Source organism: Peromyscus maniculatus, chromosome 5 (assembly GCF_049852395.1).
Source record: "Peromyscus maniculatus bairdii isolate BWxNUB_F1_BW_parent chromosome 5, HU_Pman_BW_mat_3.1, whole genome shotgun sequence".
In the NCBI taxonomy this organism is placed as follows: domain Eukaryota; kingdom Metazoa; phylum Chordata; class Mammalia; order Rodentia; family Cricetidae; genus Peromyscus; species Peromyscus maniculatus.
Window position 1 is genome coordinate 118,754,685 of NC_134856.1, and position 26,626 is coordinate 118,781,310.

At 43.7% G+C, this 26,626-nt stretch overlaps 1 protein-coding gene across 1 annotated transcript; it reads right to left on the reverse strand.

Moving 5' to 3' along the window:
- On the reverse strand, positions 1–26,214 carry Ssr1 (signal sequence receptor subunit 1). The gene is made up of 9 exons (XM_042278377.2): positions 26,044–26,214; positions 23,860–23,972; positions 20,375–20,462; positions 18,356–18,618; positions 16,765–16,841; positions 15,986–16,064; positions 14,121–14,214; positions 12,152–12,215; positions 1–749 (listed from the first exon to the last, which is right to left on the reverse strand). The coding sequence occupies exons 1-9, from the start codon at positions 26,120–26,122 to the stop codon at positions 725–727; spliced, it is 882 nt and encodes a 293-aa protein (XP_042134311.1). The 5' UTR covers positions 26,123–26,214; the 3' UTR covers positions 1–724.
- Positions 26,215–26,626: the final 412 nt, after the last annotated feature.

The window sequence follows — 26,626 nt, forward strand, 5'->3', positions numbered from 1 at the left end:
GCCTTTTACATCCATTTATTTCCACCCAATTTGATTCAAAGTAATTCAACTCCATTCACATCAGCACAATTCAAGCTCATGGTGAGCATCAACACGCAGCAAACTGCCCGAGAGCCAGCTAGGTGAATCTACATTTGCATGAAGCTTTACTCAGCTGGGGTGCCTGGCTCACCTCCACTGGAGGGCCTGTGGAGTGGGGGGACCACTGAGCTCTTGATGAGGTCCCGTCAGCCCAGCCTGAGGACACTCGTCATTGGACATTTCCTCAAACGGTCACAGAAGCTGCTAAGGTATGTCCAGTCAAGGAGGTATGCTGGCTTCCTTCACACAGAATCCTCTGGTTCCTGCCATCTTTGTCATGAGGCCATAGATGATGTGGGGACATGAAAGCCCGCTGACCCAAGTGGCCCTAGAGCTTGGCTGGGGGCCCCTCCCCTCCTCCACACTAGCTGTCAGAGATGCGGGGCTTCCTGGGAACACTCCACCCTGAGACAACACACGGCAGCTGTCGTCGCTCATCAGCCACAGCTAGTGACCCAGCCATTTCCAGCGGTGACTCCATAGAGGACTCAGCTGAGCAGCTGGTGCTGTCCTAAATGTCACAAACAGCAAGCCGGTGCAGAGAAGACATCCAGGGGCCACTGGTCTAGGCAACTTCCTGAAGCAGCTGAGGCAGGCACATCGTGCCCCTGAGACCGCAGGATGGCTGAGCAGCAGGGTCCCCTCAGTGGGCCTCTTTCTTTCTGCGCCTGAAAGAGCAGAGGGAGACGGTGACCTAAGAGGCTGCATGATGTGCTCCCAGCCACTGCCCCAGTGTCTGAAGCTTGGGGGGTGGGGCAATGGGGCCTAGGACCATCTTAAAGGCATCTTTATGCTGCTGTGTGGAGCCGAACACATCACCCATCAAAGATTCTCCCCGCCATGCTCTTCCTCCTATGAGGAGTCAGAGAGAAGCCTAAGCCGGGAGTTCCAAGTTATTAAAATCGGCCCAGATTATGAGTCCCTCCGGGAAAGAAGGCCAAACAAGCGTGCTTCTCATTGAGATTTGGGCACTTGCATGCTTCAGGAGGGACCTGGTGTGAAAACAAGTCTCGCCATGCTGCGGAGCAAAGGAGAGGTATGGATCTTTGCTCTAGAAACCAAATCAGTGCCTGACCATTCCCATTCCCTCACCCACTTAACACATTTTGAGTGCCTACTGTGTTCCAGGCTCCAGACTAGGAGCTGTCATTGTCACTGTCCTAGGGAGCAAGGCATGACCCTCACAGTCAATGGCGGCATGCATACCTTGAGAACTGTGTGAATGAATGAAACCCTGTGCCTGGGATTATGGAACAGACACCTACCCTCAGTATAAGGCAGAGAGAGAGTCCAAGAAAAGCTCCTCTGATACAGGGTGATGCCCCTAAGGAGCTAAGGCTTAGTTCATAAAAGGCTTGCCATGCAAGTGTGGACCAGAATTTGGCTCCCCAGGATCCATGTCATGCTGGGTGGACTCAGAAGGGACAAGAATGGCAGTTAGAGTGGGTTAAGGCTCTGGCAGCGCCATGGGCAGGGACCACTACCACTTTGGGACACTGGCATCTGGCATCTTTAGAAGCATGCAGGAACCAGGTGGATCCATGCACACTTGTCTAGGCTGGGCAGCAGGCAATGTGGCTGACTGTGTGCCCAAAGCAGTCTGAGATTGCTTGGAGATGAAGTGAGGGAGGATGAGAGGGCTACACTGTTTAAATACGTCATGGTTTGGAGGGAAAAGCTCTGGTGCTTTTAGTAGCAGACACATGATCCCCGCTTTTAGAGGGAGAAACAAGAAAGTTACTGTGGGTCAGGCATTCCGGTCAGCTTTTTTTTGTCATGCTGCATTTTTTTTATAAAGCGGAGATAAACTAAAAGATTTAGAGAGCTTCATTGGATTAACTAGTAATTCTAGTTACTACTATCCCTATATGACAGGTGAAGACACAGGTGGAGGTAAGTCAGGGGACTAGAGGAAGGTTATCCACGCAGTACATGGGTGGGTGGCTTCAGGAAAGGGTTCATCCCAGTAGCTGACCCAATCTACAACACGGTCATCCAATGGATGGAAACAAACCGCTCTGTTCTCATGCCATCTCATACACAAGGAGACCCTGTAGCAGGCAAAGCAGAGGAGTGGTTGGCTTTCTCTGCTCAGCTTGTTTCTCTTGGCGCAGTGGTTCTCAACCTTCCTAAAGCCGAGACCCTTTAATCCAGTTCCTCATGTTCTGATGACCCCCAACCATAAAATTATTTTCGTTGCTACTTCATCACTGTAATTTTTCTACTGTTATGAACTGTAATGTAAATATCTGACACACAGGATATCTGTATGCAACCCAAAGGGATCATGACCCATACTGGAGTAAGTAGTGTGTTTAGGAATGAACTCTTCCCAGACTTCTCCAGCGTTCAGGGCTGGGAGGCCCTGGGAATGGGTGGTTCAGTCACTGCCATACCCTCCATGGCCAGCAGAGGGCAGCAAAAATACATCTGTGCAGACTGGCTCCAAGGGAGTCTGGAATATCTCACACATGAAAGTATTTTCTTTTTAAATTTTTTATATTTGGTGTGTGTGTGTGTGTGTGTGTGTGTGTGTGTGTGTGTGTGTGTGTGTGTGTGTGTGTGTGTGTGTGTGCGCTTTTTCATGCGCCATGGTGCGTATATGATCCTGGGACAACTTTGTGGAGTCAATTCTTTCCTTCCACCATATGGGTTCTGGGATCCAACTCTGACTTGGTGGCAAATGCCTTTCAGTGCTGAGCCATCTCGCCTGCCTTGCAATATCTTATCATTTGAAAGCTCCCTGTAGTGGATCTACGGGAAAAGTTATGAAGAAAACAAACAAAACAAAATAAAACCTCTCACAAGTGAAAGTGACTATCTCCTGTAAGAAACTGACTTTTATGTGCATTTAGAAATGTGTGCATTTTCTTTGTATTTGTTTTATTTTGTTCGTTTGTTTTCAAGACAAGGTCTCTCTGTATAGCCCTGACTGTCCTGGAACGCACTCTGTAGACCAGGCTGGCCTCCAACTCAGAAATCTGCCTACCTTTGCCTCCTGAGTGTTGGGATTAAAGGCATGCGCCACCACTGCCTGGCAGTGTTTTTGTTTGTTTTAATTAAAACTTAAATTATATGGTGTGTGTGTATAGGCACATATGTGGATGTCAGAGGTCAAACTCTGGGGAGTTGGCTCTCTGCTTGATTCTGGCTTCTGCAGAAAGCCCCCCCCCCCTTTTTTTTCCTGTTTTTTTCAAGACAGGGTTTCTCTGTGTAGTTTTGGGGCCTGTCCTGGATCTCCCTCTGTAGACCAGGCTGGCCTCGAACTCACAGAGATCCGCCTGCCTCTGCCTCCTGAGTGCTGGGATTAAAGGCGTGCACCACCACCGCCCGGCCCAGCAAGCACGTTTTATCCTGTGAGTCATCTCATTGGCCCTAATTAGGTTTTCTGAGACAAGGACTCACTCTGCAACCTCACCCAGCAAGCCTCTTGCCTCAGCTTTTTCACTGTGAGCATCTGGGGTTGGTTTTAAATATTAGTGGCACCTAGTCTTCAGAGGCAGAACCATGGGCAAGGGGCTAACCTTTGACGGTTTTCCTTGCCTCTCTCCTCCCAATGCTGTCATGGCTAGTGGGCAGCTTGTGAGGGGCTAATTTTCGCTTGGCATCATGCCTGGTCATCACACATGTAAGAAAGTATCTGTGGTTACAAGTCAGTTTAGGAACAAGTTTTTCATACTGAAGCTACAGCTGTTATGTTTTTGTGCCTTTTCTAGAGCTACCTGATGGAATTTCACAGGGACCATTTACCAGTGATTATGTGGACTTGGCTGCCGTTTCTTCTCGAAATGAGCAGCAGTCTACACTCCAGATGCCACCAGCTCTTTGCATAGATTCAAGGTGCAGCAGCTTGCAAGGTTCTGCCTGTGAATCCCAAGCATGGCATGCAAACGCCTCTTCTTCCCTTGGGTTTTTAGTGGATGGTGACCAGGAGGTAGTTTTGTTTTGGAGGGAGGCACACCATCACATAACTGGTCGGGATACACACACACACACACACACACACACACACACACACACACACACACACACACACACACACACACACAAGAACCTATGTTTGAATCTCAGTTTTGCAGCTTAATAGTGGAGTTTATTTCTAAATCAAGTAAACTTGTACTTTTTTTTTTTTTTTTTTTTTTTTTTTGGTTTTTCCAGACAGGGTTTCTCTGTGTAGCTTTGCACCTTTCCTGGAACTTGCTTTGGAGACCAGGCTGGCCTTGAACTCACAGAGATCCGCCTGCCTCTGCCTTCCGAGTGATGGGATTAAAGGCATGCGCCACCTCCGCCCGGCAAACTTGTACTTTTAATTTCCTTATTTGCATATGTATCACAGTGTGGCTGTGTAAAAAAATCCTAACATCAAACACCTACCATTGAGGTACTATCTGAAGACTCCATCTAGCGACTTGGTTGCCTGGGCTGGATGTGCAAAGTGGGGTCATGTGTATTTGAGGCAGTGGATCTAGCTGAGTTACATGCCTAGTCCTTAACAGTTCTGGTCCTGAAGTTCACATTTCACAGGGTGAAACAACATAAGGATCGGGGAGTAGGACATGGACAACAAAGGACGGAGTGTGATGCACACCCCGAGGTAAGCTGGGCAGGTCCCACTGCTGGAGTAAGTGTGGGGGCTTACGACGGTGAGAAGCTGGAGAGGGTGTGAGGGGAAGGCAAGGCAGGGAGGGACCCTCTAATCTAGACCCTTGAGCACCCTGCAGGCCACAGTGGAGCACCACAAACAGACTGTGTCTGTGGAAATGAAACCTTCCGATTTTCAGCAGGGCAAAGTCAAGTTCCTGACTTGGCCGTGACAGGGATGCAGCATTGAATGTGGGGGGCTGGACCAGTGCAGAGCGGAGGGGAGAATGGACATTCATAGTTCACATCGAGGATGATATAAAACACCTGTAGGGGCTTCTGGGACTAGTTATCCCGACCTTCAAACAGGACGTGTGCTAACACGTTTTAGGCAATGGCTCACTCTTTTTGGCTACACGGAAGCTATCTGCAACTGCTTTGAGGATCACACTCATCTTTGGAGGCCCAGATAAAGTCAACATTCGTATTTATTGCTTTCATTATAAAATATAAGCACTTTACAAACATTTTGAAAAGGAAAAAAATTCACCACCCTAGCACAAAGACTGCATCAGCATTTTGGTATGTCTCTCCCTAGATTTAGCATTTAAAGGTTAATCTGAAATTTAATACTGTTCCAAGCATTTAGAAGAAAACATAAAAATACTAGTTCTTATAGTCCTTGTTTTTTTCTAATTCTTCAGAGCATGTTTTTCTTTCACAGAAGACTGAAAACATTAGTTATACAGCCACACTCTCCAAGTTTGCAGCTTCCAGTCAAGTGACCTTTCTGTGAGGAACATACAATGTGACAGCGCAGAGCTGAGCTGGGGGGCACACCTGGTGCTGCTGCCTCATCGGGTGTCCAGATGACAATGCTTAACTGGCTGGTTCGTGGGGTGTGTGATTAACTGGAAACCCACTCTTAGTGTGAGTGGGAATGAGAGGAGGGTAGGTCTTTGAACCCTCATGTATCTTTTACGACCATGATCTGCAAAGTCAACAGGCCAGCAGCACACGTGAAGTGTGTGTGTGTGTGTGTGTGTGTGTGTGTGTGTGTGTGTGTGTGTGTATGCATGAGCGTGTGTAGTGCTGAAGATGGAACCCAGGGCCTCACACATACTGAACAAGCTCTCTACCGCTGAGCTCCTTTTCAGACAGGGTCTCATTAAGTTGCCCAGGCTGGCCTTGAAATTTACCCTACAGCCCAAGCATGCCTAGAAGTCACAATCCTTCTGCCTCAGCCTCCCGAAGAGCTGGGATTAAAAGCCTACACCATAAAGCTTGATATGAAATTCATTGTTAGTCCTCTTGATTCTACAACACTACTTTGTTATCTGGAATGGCAACATTTTTGTATGTAGAGAATAGGTTAACTTTTAAAAACATAATTCTGGCCAAAATCATGATCAAATTTTTTTTTTAGATAGGATCTCACTTACATAGACTAGGCTAGCCTTGAACTCTCAAGAGATCCACCTACCTCTACCTACCTCCTAAGTGCTGGGATAAAAGGCACGTGCCATCAAGCCTGGACTGTTTTTTCCTTTCTTCTTCTGTTTAGTATTTTAGGTATGTTTGAGCATCTCATCTCTGAAGATCAACAGTGACAGGCTAGCACTTGAGAAAGATTTCAGACTGCAGCGATGCTCTCCCAAGCAGCTGTAAGGGGTATGCCTTGGAAACAGAAGCAACACAGATAAGCACCTTCACCTTAGGCTCACCAGACTCGGCACAGCCATCCTGACACTCATATGAGGAATGCATATCAAAGCTGCACGAGAACTACTAGTTCACTGCCCCCATTTTCACTCAACAGACACAAAAGCCACCCAAAGAACACCTTCAGACACATGACCACCAAGAACCCCCCCGACTGGAAAGCTTCCTAATAGATGAACCTGCTTGAAGTACACTGGGAAACCACAACTGGCAAGCGCTAAGTTCAAACAGCAGCTCCAGGTCTCCTGAAGGAAACTGGGAAGTAGAAAAAGTGATGTTTTGAATCAGAGGTACCTCAGAAGTGGAGAGGACTGAAATCTATTAGTAATTCACAGCAGAGCTAGGGTTAGCTGTCACTCATTCATTAAGGCTAAAAGGGAAGTTGTGCTGCTGAAAGGTGACACAGGAGCCGGAGAGGGCCACGGAAGAGAGCATGTGTTACTGGTGTGGGAAGAGAGACTAGAGGGCCACAGGCAGTTAACTGGCCCTGAAGGAAATACTTGAGATCAAAGAACCCAGGGCTGAACTAACAAGCTCAACAACACGAAACATGAAACTTTAGTGCCGAAGCATGACCCTGGATGGGAAAGGGGACTTGGGGTTGGTGGCCAATGAAGATGGCTCTGGCCACATGGAGTGCCACGAGATCCTAGACTAGCAGGCTCTGCCCAGGCAGGGCTAAGTCAAAAGGAACCTGAAACACTGCAGGCCTAGTGAAGGCCAGCAAGGCCGGCAGCACAGGGACAGTCTGACAAGAGGAAAAGCAGACAGTGGAAGAGGAGGACCTGCAGGACTCAAGACGAAGCTTTCAGAAGCAGGCAAAGAAGAGTCAGAGATGGAGAGGATGGTACGGAAGGAAGAGTCCATCTGGAGACAAAAACAGTCCAATCCACAAGGTCCTCGGGAAGCCTAAGGTTCCTGCAGTCCTGAGGATTACCGCTAGAACACAGGAGAGCCTACTGGTGAGCACATACTCATCAAGGATTCGTTACACCTCCAGTCAAGTTCCAGAGGTTATGTCAGTCACACAGCGGATGACTGAGTGAGAATGAACAGGGAGCAAGTGCTTGATACACCCAACTTGACCACTTCCATTTCTTGGTGCTAAGAACTGAACTCGGTCTTGTGCTACACTCTACACACACCATTCTTCAGTATTTCTCATTCTCTTGTCTAAAATGCCTTCAGACTGCAGGTGTATGGAGGCCAGAGGACAACCTTGAGTGTCATCCTTAGGAATGCTGTCCTCTACCTTTGAGACAGCTGGCCAGCGCATGCCACCATACCTGGCATTCTCATGGTTTCAGGAGCTCAAACCCAAGTCCTCATGCTTGCAAGGCCATTGTCAACTGAGCTATGTTCCCAGTCCATGCTGCCTTGGTTCTTGAGACAGGGTCTCGCTATGTAGTTCTGGCTGGCCGAGAACTCACTAAGACTAGGCTAACCTTTATGCAGTAACAGGTTTCCACCTAACGGAGCTAGAGGCTGTCAATACCCAAGTCTTGGGGCTCCTAATCTAGCAGAGGGAGAAGTGACAGCAGGACAAACTGTCACAGGCACCTACAGAAGTCGGTATAAGGGAAAGCAAAGGAACAAAATAGGCACAAATTACCTCTGGGTCTTGAAGACTAAAGACCTATCCTTTGGGCTTTTCAGGTACACTGGACTTTCTTTGCAATGTCTTATTGTGCCCAAAGAAAATCCAAACTGAATAGAAAGTAGATCGGAAGTCTTGTAACCCCAGACCTGGCCCCACCTGCCAGCATAATACAAGCAGCTATTAACATCTCTAACACAAATATGGGTATTTCAGCTAAAAAATTCAAACCATCCAAACATCATTTTCATTTTCTTAAAACAAGGTCTTGCTATGTGGCCAGGCTGGACTTTCTCACGATCCTTCTACTTCTGCCTCCCAGTACTGGGATTACAGGTGCTCACCATCACACACTGCCAGATGATTTTAAAGAGCATTAACTCTTTACTAGGGAGACACATATATGATTTAATGAAGGCCAAATGGTGTATTGTGATTAACTAAATTAAAAAAGTTAAATCCCCAGTTCAATTTTATATACACACACCACAAGCAAAGTGCAATGATGCACTTCTGCAGTGCTATGAGCTAAGTGGCAGATGTGTTCAATGTGTACATGTTACAAACACATGCTAGGTATTCAGCACCATGGCTATCTCCACTTTCTAGCTGCTGGATTCTGGAAATTGAGTATTTGTAAGCTGCCCAAATGTTTGGTTTTATAAAATGTCCATGTTGTCTGGAGTACAGGGAAAGAACACTGAGGTTTTTTTTTTTAAAAAAAGACATCTCTTGGAAGCCCTTATTTAATACATAGCCTCCAAGTCACTTATTCCATGACCCTTTTTATACATACTAAGTGAGAATAATGTGGCTGCCCCAGTGAGCTGTTGTGAGGGGTCATGAAGAAGAGGGCCCACAGAACACATCTCATGACTCATGTTCAACAAACAAGCTTCCCTTCCCACACCCTTACAAAGGCAGGATACCCAGCTTCATTCTTGTGTGTTCTACACAATTCTACCATCTAGAAAAGACCACCAGAACACTTCAGGTAGAATCACAAGGCTAGGTTTTGTGTAAATGAAAAAGAGATAAAAGCATGCAAATACCAACAAAATTAATGCCCCAGAGCAACTATTGCTTAGCTATCCACAATAATTCGTAGCCCTGTTGTCCCTTCTTAGGAAGTACTCTGTACAGGTCATTTTCTCTGGAACACAGACCAGCGTAACCTCAGTGTAACCTAACATGAAACCTAACATCACACACATACACCGCTGACTAGAAATTTGACCATGAGGTTGCTCTTCACTAAGCTGAGTAAGGGAGGATTTATTAAAGAAATACAGATCTATGGTTATAAATGCAACCCAACACTGTGTAAGTACTTCAATTATATCTAGAAATAGTCAATTTAAGCTAACATACAATCTTGGGACTCAAAAGAAAAACCAAGGGTCCAGCCTATCAATATTTTTGAGAGCATATATATTGTTCTGAGCTGAATTAAAATTATTTCACACCATACTGTAGGAATTCAAGACTATCCTGAACAAGGCCATAAGACCCCATCTAAAGACAAACAAAAGGCATGACTCAAATGCACTAACTACCAAGCACATTTTCCTTTATAAAAAGAGTATGAGCGAACACCTTTGCACTACGAGACGAGCGCTCTGTATTCCTGCATGTAACATCATCTACTATACCTCCAAAATATGAGCATGACAGTTATTCAATGTTGTACCGCTTGCCTCTCCTTCCAGCAGTTCTAGGCTGATAAACTAGCCACCCGACGTATCAAGTTCTATTTTCTGTTGTTACTGCTACTTCGCATTTCTACCTGGTTCTCTCCCCTTAGGCTATTTTATAAAGTCTCACTTCTCCTTTCCAAACTCCTCAGGCAACACTTCAGTGGACAGTGTATCAGTCCCAAAGTCCCTTACTATAGAACATGATTCAAATGATGAAGCTATACAACCAGAGTGAGACCCATGCTTTATGACACGTTATTCTCAAAGGCCTGGGTAATGTCTGATACACATGATCCTTAAATTCATTTAACAGATTCTGAAACCCACTTGTTCAAAAGATGAATTCTGAAACCAAGGTTGATGATGCAAATGACTATATTGAAAGAAAAAAAAAAAGCGCTTCATCCAAGTATTTACATTTCAAAAGACATTTAAAAGTAGACTACTTATTAAGTGTGCTTGAACAAACCATGTGTGGAATTGAATTCCATTCATTATGGAGTTAGGTTCTGCTAAATACTTACTGATGCTATAGTAGACACCTGGCACTTGAAGACCCGAGTTTTCAGCTGTCCCCAGTCTCCACTAAAAAGTAATACATTCTACACTCCCGAGGCTCTAATCCGGGCCTCAGAAACAAAGAGCTGGTGTATAAGGCAATTACTCAGGGATGAGAACGTGGCAGCTCTAAGTGTGGTTTCTGCAACTGCCCATGTTGTTACCAGGTGTTTAGTCAAACTCTAGGGGCCATTTAAAGGTTTTAATCACTGATACCTTACTGTTACAGTAGCTTAACAAACTGAGATATTCACAGAAGGTTCTGGAAAATGTTTCTTGAGAATGAGAAGGGTCTCCTATATTACATCAAGTTAAAAACCATACAGTTCCTCAGGCCTCAAAGAACCTTTTCAAAATAAACTGATTATGCAGCCCAATTAAAAACCCACACACATTATATTACAGCCACAGAAAGTTTACAGTCCAGCAATGCAAATACAGGCAATGTGACATTTCAGCCCCTTTTGCAAAATGATTAACAATTACAGAAGACCTTCTATCGTTATTGGCTTTGGCTCACATGTTAAACAGCTTGGAAGTTCTGTTTCTGTGTGTATTTTTGTTTCGTTGTTTTCCTTTAGATGTGTGGGGAAGGGAATGGACCTTCCAATGAAAAGGAAGTCAGGAATAAAAGAACCACTGAAATTACTACTTCCTTGTAATACACACAGGGAGACTATGGCTTAAAAACAGAGGGAAGCCTCTGACCCATTCACTGAACTCAATGTTACTTTAAGTCTGACAATAATGCCAAACTTAATTCACTAGTTCAGGCAAGAGTAACTAAAGGATTGTTATCAAAACCAACTTAACTTTGGTCCTGAAATCTTAAGTGCTTAAATTTTGGGAATTTTCCACATTAACAAAGACAAGAAGTAGGTCAACAATCAAAAAACCCAAAAGATCAGGCCAAAGATAAATCTTGTAACTACTTTAAAAGTTTCCAGCTAATGTTTTTGTAGGTTAGGATTAACCAAAATGTATCTCTGCCCCTAAAATTTGATCCCCTTGGTCTGTAAACCATGACAAGTTTTCTTAAATTGTTTCTAAGAACAAAATGCACTGCTGAAAGCCAACAACAAGCAAAGAGGCAAAGAAAGGAGGCCACTCCAGAGCTCCCCCAGGTCACAGGAACAACAGACAACACAACAACCCAGTTTGCGCAAACTACTTTTGTTAAAAAAAAAAAAAAGAAAGAAAGAAAAGAAACCAAAAAGGAAAACAGGTGTAAAATTAGGATTTATATACCAACATCAATAGAACTGTCAGGTTTCACATTTTGTTGCTAGAGATTCCAAACTTCCTTGACTCCACTGGTGAGTTCCTGAAGGTGCGCACACAGTAAAGAGCAGCAGATACCCAGCATGCCTCCGCTGCTCAGGGAGCAGTCCCTCCTGCTTGTACCTTTAGAATATAAGCTGTAGCAGACAGCAAGCAAAAGGCCAGTTTGTGCTGTCAGCTTGATCAATTCCAAGAAATAAACCAATTATTTGCTCAAAATGATCCACGGCAGAACATCTAGAACCACACTGACAACAAATATGAATTGAGCTTGGGGGCAAAACTCAGAAAATACCACAAGGGAAGCGGCACCAGCGTTTTGCTGAATATTCTAAAGGCGTGGTTCAGGTAGTTTAACAATGATTCTGGTAAGACAACTGCTCAGACATTCACACCCACACAGTTTAATGTTTAAAAAAAAAAACAAAACCAAAAAAACCAAATTTGTTACTTTAGAAAAATGAATGCAGTGCATTTTCACAATATTATCGCCACAGACTCTGATTGCTCAGTCCACACATAAGCAGTAGTTGCCTCCTATGGTGATATGGCTTCTCTGCACTAATTCCCATCAGGCCGAAAAACATTAGGGCAGGGGAAGCACAGACTGAATTGTTGCACAAAGAACATTTACTCATCAGATCCCACCGATCTCTTCTGTGCCCGCTTCCTGGGCAGCCTTCTTGGAGAAGCTTTATCTGAAAGAGAGCAAGTAAGAAGCTAACTACCTCAACAGTGTTTTGCCTTCTCAGATAGCAGTAAACTACACACACACACACACACACACACACACACACACACACACACACACACACCCATCTGGTAACAAATGTCTCTTACCTAGCTCTAAGTTTTAAAAATAAGTTTAAAAATAACCTTCAAGGGTGATACCAATTAAAATAAAATGTTCCCATCTAATGTAGGAAATGGTCTGACAATGGTTGATCTACTACTGCAGACACCATGCACACATGCACATTCTATAACATGCTTATATGTGCAAAAGCAAGAGTTTAAAGATACTTTAAAAGACCTAGGCATGGTGGGCCACATCCCAGCACTTGGGAGGTGGAGGCAGGAGGATTAGGAGTTCAAAGCTTATAGCAAGGGCTACTATGAGATTCTACTTAAAAAACAAATACAAACATTTTAAAGATATGACACATTTGAAGCATACTTCTGCTGGACACTAATACAAGACTTAGTTGGTATTTGTGGGCACATAAGTTTGGGCAATTTACAAATTTATCTGGAAAAAGCAAGCAAAGAACATTAGTACCTCAAAGCTAAAACCACTCCAGTACACAGAATCACTTTAGAATTTAACAGAAATATATGTAGTGTTGAGATTCTACTATTCTATAAAAGAAATAATCTATATGTTTCTTTTAAAAACAGAGGGCCAAGATGGGTATGGTGGTTCATGCCTGTAATCTCAGTCCTGGGGAAGCTGAGTTTGAGGCCAGCCTGGGCTATATCTACAAAGGCTGTTTCAAAAAAAAGGTTGGACATACCCTCTCCTCATTTTCTAGGAGCACTCTGTGCACCAGGAAGAATAGCTCACTGTAAAATAAGCTAATATTTTTCCAAAAAGAATAAAGAAAATGTATACACCCTGGTGATATGTGCTAACTGTGGCAGCCGGAAATCATTTGAAACCAGATACAAGGCCAGGTTGGGCAATATACAAGATCCGGTTATCTTGTCATCACCACCAAATGATTTCTGAAGGAAAAAAAACTGGAAAAGGATACTTTCACCAAGGTGTGAGGTTTATTTATTTATTCTATGAAATGAAAGATTATGCCTAACATCCTTTTTCTTAAAAAAGTTACTAGGATACATTTTATAATAAATGTTTATCAAAAATAACTGAAGGCTAGCGGAGTGGTGGTGGTGCACACCATTAACCCAGCACTTGGGGGGCAGAGCCAGGCGGATCTCTGTGAGCTCAAGGCCAGCCTGGGCTACAGAACGAGTTCCAGGACAGCCAAGGCTGTTACAGAGAAATCCTGTCTTGAAAAACCAAACTGCCTATTTAAAAACAAAACAAAACAGAATATATTAAGTAATATTTTAGATCCATTCTTTCAAAAGTAGCTTATAGGCAGTTTTGAATCTCTGTGGGTTCAAGGCTAGTCTGGGCATGTTCCAGGACAGCCAAGACTACACAAAGAAACCTTGTCTTGAAAAACTAAAAAGTAGTTTGTGGTAGTTTCCCCCCCAAAATTACAGTTCCATTATTCAACTTGCTTCCTCATGCATTATGCAAGAGCCCCCACTGCGGTAGCAAAGCCCATGAAGAAATGAACCACCTCACCTCTTCTACTCTGCACTGAAGCGACAGGGAGGAAAAGACAGGAAACGGATTAGAGAGAACTCAGACATTTACAATCAAGCTGCAAGTCTGAATGCACTTCTACATTCAATCATAAAAACACTATACACAGAACAAGTCTTTAAGTTAATCATTACACCAGAGTCTAAACAAGTAATGGAAATGATCAATGGTAAATAGTACTGACCAAGCATGTTTTTGCTGAATTGAAACTACTTAGTTTCTATTTAGAGAAAAAATTTTCACAGTTTGTAAGGCTACTTACTGATCTGATTCAAAGTTTCCTGAGGAATCCAGCTCATGTCAACATCATTTTGACTTGACGTGCCCATTTCTACTTTCTGTATGGGTCTCTTGCGCTACAAGAACATAAAAGATGTATTTCAAAAATATGTCACATCATTGTTTATTCTAATTTTAAAAACATTGATCAACATATAATTTGAGTATCTTAGCAGACAAATTACATTCTTTTGTTTTCAAACACCCTAACATACATTTTATTTGCTAGAAGGATGAAAACACCATGTCTTTTTAGCGAGTAAAGATGGTTGCAACCAAGTTTGATGACCTACATTTGATCCCAGTGTCCCAAATGACAGAAGAATCAACTTCTCCAAGTTGACTTCTGACCTTCTCACATGCCAAATTGCACACATGTGAATGCATGTGTATACATACCCACCCAAAAATAAATAAGTGTAATCGGAAAATGCTTTAAAAAAAATAAATCTTGACTATTTTCAGTCTGTAAAGAGCCTAATTTGTTGTTATACCACTGACAGATCAAATAAGAACACCATTTACCCAATAATTTTCTTTCCATTTAGGAATTAGATCATAAAAAATAAAGTTCCAGCCGGGCGTTGGTGGCGCACGCCTTTAATCCCAGCACTCGGGAGGCAGAGCCAGGTGGATCTCTGTGAGTTCGAGGCCAGCCTGGGCTACCAAGTGAGCTCCAGGAAAGGCGCAAAGCTACACAGAGAAACCCTGTCTCGAAAAACCAAAATAAATAAATAAATAAATAAATAAAGTTCCAGTCAGTGAAACTGAGGATAATTATTGAAATGTTGCAAGCAGGCAATCTTTCATCGGTAGTTAAATACAATTAAAAAGTAGGCACAGATACAAAAACAAAAACCCCAAAAAAATACCACCACACAAAATCTCACATAGGCTGACTATAATGAATTCATTAATGGCATGAAATTTTCAAGGCATAGTGGGATGTATCTATAATCCCAGGACACTGCAGGAAGAGGCAGAAGGATGAGGAGTTCAAGGCCTGCCTTGGCAACATAGTAAGTTCAAGGTCAGAGTAGGCTACATGTCTCAAAAACAAATAACAAAAAACCAAAACAAAGAGAGGGAGAGACTTTCTCTATAGCATATCTGCTGCAATACTGGACTATAAAACCAATTTAATTCCATTTTCTCTAGCCTTGCTCTGAAATTTAAAAATCTAATCTGTGCAGGAAGCTGGTGCAGTGGCACACACTTTTAATCCCAGTACCCAAGAGGCAGAGGCAGGTGGATCTCCATGAGTTTGAGGCCAGCCAGATCTACATAGTTAGGACTATCTCAAAATTCTGTGGGAAAGTTTGTAACCCTAGCACCTGGGAGGACACAGAAGGACCGATCATGCCGGGCCAGAGGGAGCTACACTGGGCTTTAAGGCCAGCCAGAACTACACAGAAAAAACTCCCTCAAAAACCAAGGGCTATACTTACAGCTCAGTGTAGAATGCTTGCCTAGCAGGTAGAAACTCTGATAATCTATTTAAACAGTTTTACATAGTCTATAAATTCTGAATACACAAAAAAAGTACCCCCCCTCACTAAGAATTCTAACCCAAATAAATTGGTCAATTACAGATAATTCAATCCATTCACGAGAAAAATGTATTAGGTGGAAGAAAATCTTTCTGAACTCAAGGAACATTACAATGAGAAAGTAGAGATCACTTTAGAGAAAGTAACTAGCACACATCTCAAAACAAATTCAAGTTACACACCCAAAGTCTCATCTCTGGGGACTATTTTAAAAGGCACAACAAACTACAGTAAGAACTCCAGCGTATTAGTACTGTCACAGCTGGGTGTGGTTTCCCAGCTGTTCATTCATAATTACCTTTCTAGATTCTAGGAGCTGATGAAGGCCAACAACAACCAGAAGCCCAAGACCAGCAAGGAACATATACATAAAAATTCTGGTACAAAAAAAGAAAATATAGCTCATGTTAATTCATACATACTATATCTAATTAAAAAAAAAAAAAACCTAACACATGCTACAACAGCTTTCCAAATAAACTGTAGGAAAAAAAAATAACAGCATTTTAATTAATTCTAGGAAACAAATTTTTACATTTTTTTACATTTACTTTACAAATTTCCTTTTATTTATAGTTAAGAACACTCTGTCAATAAAAAATTCTACCATCTAAATTGTGTTTTACTTCAAACTCCCAGTTTAAGATAATTCAGTAGTTTTGTTTGCCTTACATTTATATCCTTTTTCATAACTAGCCTTATAAATCCCTTCAAGTCAGTCACATTTAAGTTCACAAATGATTCTTCACTCAAAAAAAACATTTCTCAAGGAAAAAACCCTATTTTGTGTGATTATCATAGAGACATGTTAGATGGGCTAAAGCTCAATTCAAACAAGAGATGTGGGAAGAGAAGAGTCAACTACTACCTTTGTAAAGGCAATTTTCCAGTTTCAACCATCTTTCCTGACTTGTATTAATAAGCACAAGAAGCACGTAACATATGGACTCTGTAGTAAGTATTCCAAATCTGCAGGGACCATTGCATTCTGACCATTTAAAGATGTTCTGAGATCTGAGCACACTGCCCTCCAGCTCAATCTGTGAGCTCCAGATACACAAGGACTGCTTTACTTACGTTTCTCCATCTAACCCGTCCTCTCTTTCAATCACTGTAACTGTCTGATTGAAGACAGCATCCTGGAATACATTGCCCTGTTTAAAAAACACACATTAAAGATCACATATGAGATGTGCTGAAAGAGTAAAAGTGACAAGTGTCCTTCAAACTGTTATCCTACTAGACTTAACTTTCCCATCAGTCATAAGGGACAATAAAGTCACATGTAACTGCATGACTCAACGCCAGGTACAAAACCTTACGATGTTATTTCCCCCATAAAATAAACATGCCCAGAAACTTGCCAAGACCACCCTCTACTTTCTTCAGGGAGCAGGGAGGTGGTGGCTTCAGGAGCCAGGACAGCAGTGAAGGTCACAGAGCACTGGCAGGAAGAAGCAGAGCCCACAGAGCTGCTCAGTGGCAGCTGCAGGAGCAGACCACTCACAAAGCAAACCTGGACAAAGTCAGGTCCATGATCTACACTGAACTGGAATGGAAACCAATTCCACTCTAAGGAATGGACCAGTGATTTATTTCCAGTTCCAAAGTATTTTTTCTATTATCATCTTAAAACAATTTTGACAATTTAACAAAACTTTAGTTTTCTAGTACAGGGAATCACCAGACACACAACGGCTGTTCTTCCACAAATGTAGCACTTTAAAACTGAACCTAACTTAATTCAATCTTACTTGAAAACAAGATGATGGACACAAAATGAAGTAACTCTAGCTATTTAAATGTCACTTTGAGACAGAATGAGAAGCTTTTCCTCTGTGCTAATCACAACGCAGGGCCTAGCTGAAGACACAAGGTGAACACATTAATGGGGTGAGGGAAGGTGGAACCCACTCCTCAAAGGATGCTCTTGGGAAAGGAAATTGGATAAACACAGCCTCATGCAATAGAGAACGTAAGAGTTGTCACTTGGGATCTCTGGCCCACAGTAGTGGATTCCTCTTGGGCTTAAATGAAATTAATACATAAACTTTGCTGCTAGAACTGTATTTAAAAGTGGGTGGGTTTTTTGTTGTTGTTGTTGTTGTTGTTGTTTTGTTTTGTTTTTTTGTTTTTCAAGACAGGGTTTCTCTGTGTAGTTTTGGTGCCTGTCCTGGATCTCGCTGTGTAGACCAGGCTGGCCTTGAACTCACAGAGATCCACCTGGCCCTGCCTCCCGAGTGCTGGGATTAAAGGCATGTACCACCACTGCTCAGCAAAAGTGGGTTATATTTTATCTATGAGCATACAAAAGAGCAAAACTGTAACAAAGTCTTTAGAAGCATTTAAATGGGCAAAATGTCTACAACAAAATGGGACAGGACAAACTATTCAATAGCATCTAAGTAACAGGCAGACTCCACTTCGCCCTTCCTGGCCCTTGTCAAGATCCTAACAGCAGCATCTGGTACCACAGAGCTCAGGCAGGCACATTCATACTGTGCTGCTGCGTATTTCTGGCCATCTCCCTCACCACCTTGTAAACACAGTTAGAGTCGGATAGGCAATCCTTTTTGTATAAGCACTTATCAGACAGAAAAGCATTCGACAATGGCCACTGTCCCCTGCAGTCTCTAACAAAAACAAAACACAACTCAAAGGGTCTTACGTTCAAATCTTTGTAGTTCAGATTGATGACCAGACCAAAAGGCCGTCCCCCCATGGGCTCTGCAGGAATGAAGGAATACTCAAAAGTCGCCTGTCTCTGGGGTGGCACTATAGTGTTCAGAGGAAGAGCTGTGAAATTCTGGATGTAAAACTGGTAGTCCTGAGGATAACGAAATGAGGCATCTAGCGATTCAACAATAAAATCTTCTGTCCCCTTGTTTGTAAAGCCTACCAGGAACTTCACGATGTTGTTTGCTGGAAAATCTAAGACACAAAATAGGAGGGGTGGGGATGGGGGTCAGAGCACATTCAGAGTTCAAAAGGAAACACAGACATGGACTTGGTTTCAGAATTCTCTTCACCAGAGCACTCTAGTATGACTACCAGCTCTGATTCAGAGCTATACTACAAACTAAAAATCTTTTGTCTGTTCTCTGGGATTCCAATTTAGGAGATAAAGTGGGTATTGCAATTTCAGCCTAATCACATCCAGATTAAGAGGCTAAGAAAAAGCATAGCAGCAAGATTATCATGCAAGAGGTTTATATAACTCAGTATGTTACTACAAAAATAAATGAAGGAGGGTCATCACACACTTAAATTCCCTTTTCTTAAGTGCTGAGAACAGAACAGGGGCTTTGTACTTTCAAGGTGTGTAAAGAACTATTGAGTACATCCCCAGCAATCAAATCACTTTTTGCAGGCATAAAGCTGGAATATATGGAAAACAGAACACTTAAGACCAAGAAAATGCATGGTTTCTGTTGTTATGTCTTCCATAACACTGTACAACAGCCTAATAGTTGAACTCCACCTAGAACAACACAGGCTACAGACAGACTGGGTTATTAGAATCTTGTCTCTGCACTCTAGTTTATGTTCTGAGTAATCACAGAACAAGTTTCTTAACTCTTCTAAATCCAAAACCACCAATAACTATATCCTCGGGGTTTGCTGGGATTAAGTAAGCACTGCAATGTATAAAGAACAATGCTATCCACAAAGCCCTCAATAAATAAATGCACTCAAGAATTTGAGTAGCCCTAGCCGGAAGACTGGAAATGCTCCAAAATCTAAACCTTTGTGGGTCAACAAGATGCTACAAGTGGAAAATCCAAGTCTCAAGTGATGCACATGAAACAAATCCACCCTACAAATAGCTCATGTCTATAAAAATATTCTAAAACTTAAAAAAAAAAATTCAAAACCACTTCTTGTCCTATGCAAGAAATATGCAACCTTAATATTCCTTTCTAAATTAATACTATGCTGTAACCAAAGCCTAATTGTAAACATTTAGTATTTCACTGATATTTAATCATTCAAAAATACCACCAAATTCCAGACAGGTCTGAAGATATATGCCTGTAATCCCAACACTTGGGAGGCTGAGGCAGGAGGACCTTCAGTTCAATACCAACAAACCAAACTACTTTTAAAAGTTAGTATGGGTGTGAGTGTGGATGTAAACACACAGAAGAGAGAACCACTTCTGGGAGTCAGTTCTCCTCTTCACTTGCTCAGGAAGAGCCGTCTTGTTTCTGCAGGGCTGCCTACTCCCGGCTAGCTGCCTCACAGCCTCAATGAGCCACCCTGACTGGGCTTTTTGTGTGATTGCTGGCTCTTTAACATGGGTTCCAGGGATTAAACTCAAGCCATCAAAACAGAACAAACTGGTATTACTGACACAGCTTGGAAAAAGTTCCAAGAATGGTACTTTTGGGGCTGGTAAGATGGCTGTGTGGGTCAAAGTGCCAGCAAGCAAGCCTGATAACCTGAGTTTGGTCCCCAGAAGCCCTGGCACAAGGGCCGGCCTCCTGCAGTCATCCTCAAGCCTCCACATGCTCCCACTGGCATGTGTGCACCCACATGCACACATACATTTTTTTTAAAGTATTTTTGAGATGAATGTTTAATTTCTAGTAAACCAAATAACATTTACTTTCCCCTTTAAATACCAGCATTACCACACAGTGTTCATAAACGTAAGATCAGAATTAAACAGATAATTCTGCATTACCTTCTCCTTTTACAAATAAGATAGTTGTGTCTGCACTCGGTGAAGCTTCCGGTTCACCAGACACATCTTCTTCTTCTTTGTCTTCTGCCTAAGGGCAACAACATCAAAAACAGATTGCTGTGAAAAGGGTGGGAAAAAAAATCACTGAAGTACAGACTTCACTAGACTGGGATAAAATACTGATTTGCTGGTACTGGTGGTATGAATTTCTTATTTTTTTATGAGATCACAAACACAGTCTCCCACTATCACAATTTATACAGTGGAGTTTTCTGCACTGGGGAAATCACTAGTCAGCACATCCCAAGACAATGAACCTCTCCCTGGGAAAGCTACCTCCTGGAACACAGCATCTCTGCAGCCAAGTAAGTATAATGGTATTACTTTGCTCTACCTCATCAATTAAACAGAACTTATAGAACAGCTCATGAAAATGTGCACACCAAGCCACTGGGAATCTGGTAGCTCTACCTCAGGTAAAGACTGAAATTTTGCTTCAATTTCTCATAAGCATTCAGTAAATGCCATCATGGATAGGAATCTAGCCACAATTTGAACTGCAAGGTCCTTAGAACAGAGACTGGCAAGCTGGTTTCCTTCTAAGGAGGGACCATAATAAGGTCCCCCTCCTCGTCACTACTTACCTCTGCTTTTGCTGTGTGAAAGCAGCCAGATAATAAATGGATGAGCAGAGCTGGATTTGGCCAGTAACAACATTTTGCCTAGCCCCATTTTCAAGCACCTTATTAGCAGCCCAGAAAGATTTACATTCCAATTAAAATCAGCCATACACCACTGAAATGGTATATCTGTCAAATACCATTGAAATGGTATGGTAATGGTGAATATACACCCCTCTACAGAGACAGAGTTCCCCAGATCTGAGGAATACACAAGGCAAGATATGACTTTTGAAGACAGGCAGATTGCTGATTGAGCATAGGAGTTTGAAGCCAGCTTGGGCAATACAGTGTCTCCAAAATACAAGATGCAAGTAGGCAAATATACCTGAGATAGGAAGGCTAACAAATTCTGTAAGAATAAAATAGCAAAGTATACTTGAGGGAAAAAAGTGAAAGAGAGAAATCACAACTAAGATTCGATTAATGGACTTCAAAATAAAACAAAAGAAAAAGACAACAGTCCAATCCACTGGAGCCACATGAGAGCAGACACTCATTTATGGGGACGCACAGCTGGTAAGTGCCGGACTCCACTGTGGGCACATGCAATTGGAAGTGTACTATCCTGCAAAGTGGTGGCAGTATTTGTGGAGCTCAAGGTAAGGGGCTAGAAAGGAGATCTGAAAGCTATTAACAGAAGGCTGTAGTGGTTAAAATCAGGTTTTACCAACATCAGGGTGTAACCAGAAGAAGGTAGCAGAGAGAATCCCAGCAGCAAGTAGGCAGGAAAGAGAAAGGCAGGAAACAGCAAATGCTAAAAAGGGCCTGAACTATGCAACCAGGAAAGTGGGCCAGGAATTGGCAATGAGGTTGCTGGTGACCTTAGCAACTTTCACTACGCATATAGGACAGATCCTGATGGGTAACGAATATGAAGCTACATAAGAGCAGAAGCACAGATTACTCTTTTAGGAAGTACCAGGTACCGGCAAAGGTAAAAAAAAGCAAGTAGCAACTGAAGGTGGGAAGATGGTGTATCTGCATGTGTGCAGCTCCAGACCCGAATGCCAACAAGAAGGACCAATGCCGGAGGTGACAAAAGCAAAGAATCCTGTCCGATCAACAGGGTGAGATGGAGATCCTTAGACGGAGCATAACACTGTCAGGAGGAGATGCAGAGGTGGAACTCTGAGGGTTCACTGTTGAAGGCCTTCATTTTGACACCAGAGCCAACACTGCTGCCAGAGGACTGACACAGGAGTTAAAGTTAGCAATGTCTGCAAGAACAGATGACAACACAGGAAGCTTAGGACAGGAAGATAATAACCTTATGATTTACCTCAGGTCACAAAGGAATGTAAAGCCCAGTGCCTACTACCTGGTACAACAGCACAGACGAGTCCGTGTATCCCAGACCACCTCCATAAGCAGAGGACAGGGCAGGTAGCACAGGTGATCTATTTAAGGCTGCTCCTCTAATGAAATGAGTTGAAGATGCACAGCTTCCAAGCATAAGGCTTGGCACAGATCACCAGTAAAGGTCTCTTCAAAGCGGGGAGCCAGCAAAGCATAAACATTAAGGGTATTCTATTCAGATGAAACACCATGTGCCTGTACATCAAAATGTTAACTCAAAAAAAAAAAAAAAAAAAAAAGAGCAAACCACCAGCTTAAGAGGTAGGCATTAGCAGGAAAAATGTTGTAGCAATGACTCCAATTTGAGCTGGTTTTTTTTTTTGAACTTTATTATATATATATGTGTTTGCCTGCATGTATGTGTACCTATGGACCACGTGCACAGTGCCCATGGAGACCAGAAGAGGGCATCAGATCCCCTGGAACTGGAATTACAGATGTTTGTGAGTAGCTCTGTCGGTGCAGGGAAAAGAACCCAGGTCCTCTGGAAGAGTAGCCAGTGTTCTTAACTGCAGAGCCGTCTCTCCAGCTCTGAGCCAGACATTCATATTGTCACTATTACAGAGTACAAATATCAGAGCTAACTTCTAAGAGATCTTCTCTAACTGTTACTATTCATACGGCCTATTTTTATCACCTGCTCTTTATCTCCTGCTCCCAAAACACTCACATTATCCACAAGAACATCAACTTTTTAAGAAAGCAGAGAAAATATCGCACTTGTTCTATCTAGTACCGGAATACAGCCTTGCTACATAGTAGAGATGGCCCCACGGGAGTCACGGCAGGTTACTGAATGAAAGTAAGCAAGCACAAAAAAAAAAAAAAGACAGACCTAGAAAGCTGAGCACTGTAGGTTCCAAACTTAACAGTTCAGGTCTGTGCTAGCCCCACTACACTGTTCTTCTCCTCCATTCACATATGAACGATCAGTGCATCGATTCTCCTCCCCTCCTCCAGAAAATCCTTGTGTTCATTCTTAATGACTTGCCCTTAGGCCAACTTCAACCCAGGGGAGGTAGCTCAGAGGCTAAGAACACATAGGGCTTTTGCAGAGGACTCATATCTAAAACCCACAACTGTCTGTAACTCCAGTTCTAGGGGATCAAATACCCCTGGCCTCCTCAGGCATTTGGACTCACATGCAAGTACCCATGCATTCATATAACTTAAAAAAAAAATTACCTAACTTGCCAATAAGAAGAACATTTTCTTGGGCTCAGTTGGTAGTGTACTTGCCCACTATGCCTGAAGCCCTGGGTTCAATCTCTGACACCAAATAAAACACATCATGTCCTGTACTTGGGAAGAGGAGGCAGGAGGACCAGAAGTTCAAGGTTATCCCCAGCTACCGTAAGTTTAGAACCAGTCTGGGCTACAGTGAGACTACCTCAAAATTGGGGGTGACCCCACCTTCGTGTATCCTATACAGTATATGGCACTAACCAAATCGGTGGGTTCATCTTCCTCAACCTCAGCTTCGTCATCTTCATCTTCAATTATCGAATCTTCCACTGTTTCTTCATCTTCTGTAAGATCTTGAGCCACTGCTAATGACCCTGAAAATAAAATAAAAAAATCAACACTTAACTTTCATCACTGTTTTTAAACATCAGGTATGGATAAGAAAATGTTCTAAGCCAGGCGGTGGTGGCACACACCTTTAATTCCAGCACTCAGGAGGCAGAGGCAGGTGGATCTCTATGAGTTCAAGGCCAGCCTGGTCTACAGAGTGAGTTTCAGTCAAAAGCTGCACAGAGAAACTCTATCTCAAAAAACAATAAAAATAAATAAATAGATAAAATAAAAGAAAGAAAAAAAATGTTCTGCCTATAGTAATTCAGTTTCCCTGGTCAGCTGAACAATATTTATATTATTTTATTAGTAGTCTTAACTACTGCATATTAAAGGGAATGTTTCTAATATCAAAAGGCACAAAATAGGGAGGCCAGACTCAAACTCAGTGAGTTAAGGGCAATTGATGCCAAGCCAGACCATGTCAATTTGATCCTTAGGATTCACACTGAAAGGCGTCCTCTAGTCTCTACATATGCACTGCAAGTCACACATACAGAAAGACAAGACAGAGAGACAGACACACAGACACACACACAACACACTAAATGTAATAAAACATTTTAAAATATGTGGTATCTTCATGGTTAATAGCAAGGGAAAAAAAATCCGATTATTTTATACATGACTTCAAACATATTTTCAGATAGATTTAAAATATCAAAAATAAATCATAATCATAATGCCCAATTATAAGTCATAGTTTTACAGACAAAACTTTCTCAGCAAGTCACACTACATTACTTTCAGGCAAAACCCTCAGAAGCCCTTCAAAGTTCTAGCAGTTCTTTCCAGCACTTGTCAGAGACTGATGATGTGGCAATTCAGTAGAGAAGGAAATGTGGGAAGAGCCACACGTGCAATACCTACAGGAAGCCATCTGTCCTTAGGACCATGCATCTTTAAGTCTTCCCGAGTTAAAACGGTTTATTCGTAGTTTATATATCATTTCCCAAAGACAGTTTTTAAAAAAGAAAGAAAATCCAAGGGGCTATGGTTGTAGCTCAGTTGTTAGCGTGCATGTCTTGCATGCCTGGCATGCTGGAAGTCCTGGGTTCATCCCCACCACCTCATTGATGGGGTGCGGTGCCAGACACCTGAAACCCAGCACTCCAGAGGGACAGGGACAAGGATCAGAAAGTTCAAGGTCCTGCTAGGCTACAGAGGTTTCGAAGCCAGCCAGGGTTACCTCCGTGAGATTGTCTCAACACCTGTCCCGTGTCCCCACCGCGCCCCCAACCAAAATCTGTAACAGTTACTCAAACCATACTAGCTACTAAATAGAAACCAATCACTTCCTGTTTTCTAGGAACACCTTCTGAACGTGGATCATTACTTCTTATGCCCTGGGCCTCGGAAACTTGGAAAAAGGAAAGGAATTCTGGCCATTACTCAAACTCTTTTTATAAATTGGAAAATCAAAGTTTTTGATTTTTGGCAAGAGGAAAAAGTTTCTACGTTTTTACATTCTGCCAAGTTTTTACCCCAGGTCAATCGTTGGAATGAATAAACGCATAAATCTCGAAGTAACTTTTCCCCAGCACATTTCCAACCTGCAGAAACTGGCTGGGAAAGGGAGAGGGCAGGAGGGAGACATTAGAAAACGAAAAGAAAGCCATCCGGTGGGAACTCTTCAGTAGCGGCTGGCGAGCAGAAGGAAGAAGGGGCGCTTTTGGACACCGAGCCTCGAGGTCCACACGGACCACGTTGGGCGATCAAGGAGACGGAGGGGCTACGATCCACCGCGCCGGGGTGGAGAGTCCACCCTGGGCGAATGAATGGAGGCGCGCCCGCGTGGGGCTAGCGACACGTCAGCGCAGAGGCTGGAGGCCGGGGGGCTGGGGGTCGGGGGCCCGGGCGGCCCGCGCGGGCAGAGGCGAGGCCGGCCCCGGCGTGGGTCCCGCGGACCGAGGGCTACGGGCCCGCGCTCGCACAGGGCGCCGAGCCGCGGTGGGTCCTGGGGGGCAGCACGGCCGCCACCACCACCACCCGGGGAAGAGGTCCCGGGCGGCCGCGGTGCCGGCCCCCCCCCCCACCCCCCCGCGTGCCCCTCACCTCCGGGACCGCCGCGGAGCAGCACGGCGGCGGGGAAGGCCAGCAGGAACAGCAGCAGCAGGCGGGGGAGGAGTCTCATGGTGCGGCCGGTCAGCGTCCACAGCGAGTCCGCTCGGGCTCTCGGCGGCTCGGGCGGTAATGGCGTTACCCTTCATCCGGGCTCCGCGGGAGGGGCGGGGCACGCACGCGCGCCAGCCGTGGTCCCGCCCAGCCACCGTCGACGTGGCCTCTAGGCGCCCAGGGGCGGGGCCTGCGGGCCGCGGGATCACGTGGCCGGCGGGGGCGGGGCTCCCGCCAGAGCCTTGCGGGCCCGCCCCTTCCAGGTACAGAGCTCCTTCGCTGGGGGTGCTTTGAGGGACAGACCCCCTCGGTAAGTGACAGTGACGTGAGGGACGTAAACTTCCTGCATGTGTGGCGATTAGAGGACGGAAAGGGAGGGCTGTGGGTAACGACAAAAAAGCCACGAGTCACGCCTCCCGCTGGAATCCCAGCATTTGGGAGATTGAGGCAGGAGAATTGCCGGCTAGTTCGAGAGCATCCTGGGCTATGTTGTGAGCTCCTGGTAAGTCTGGGCTACAGAGTA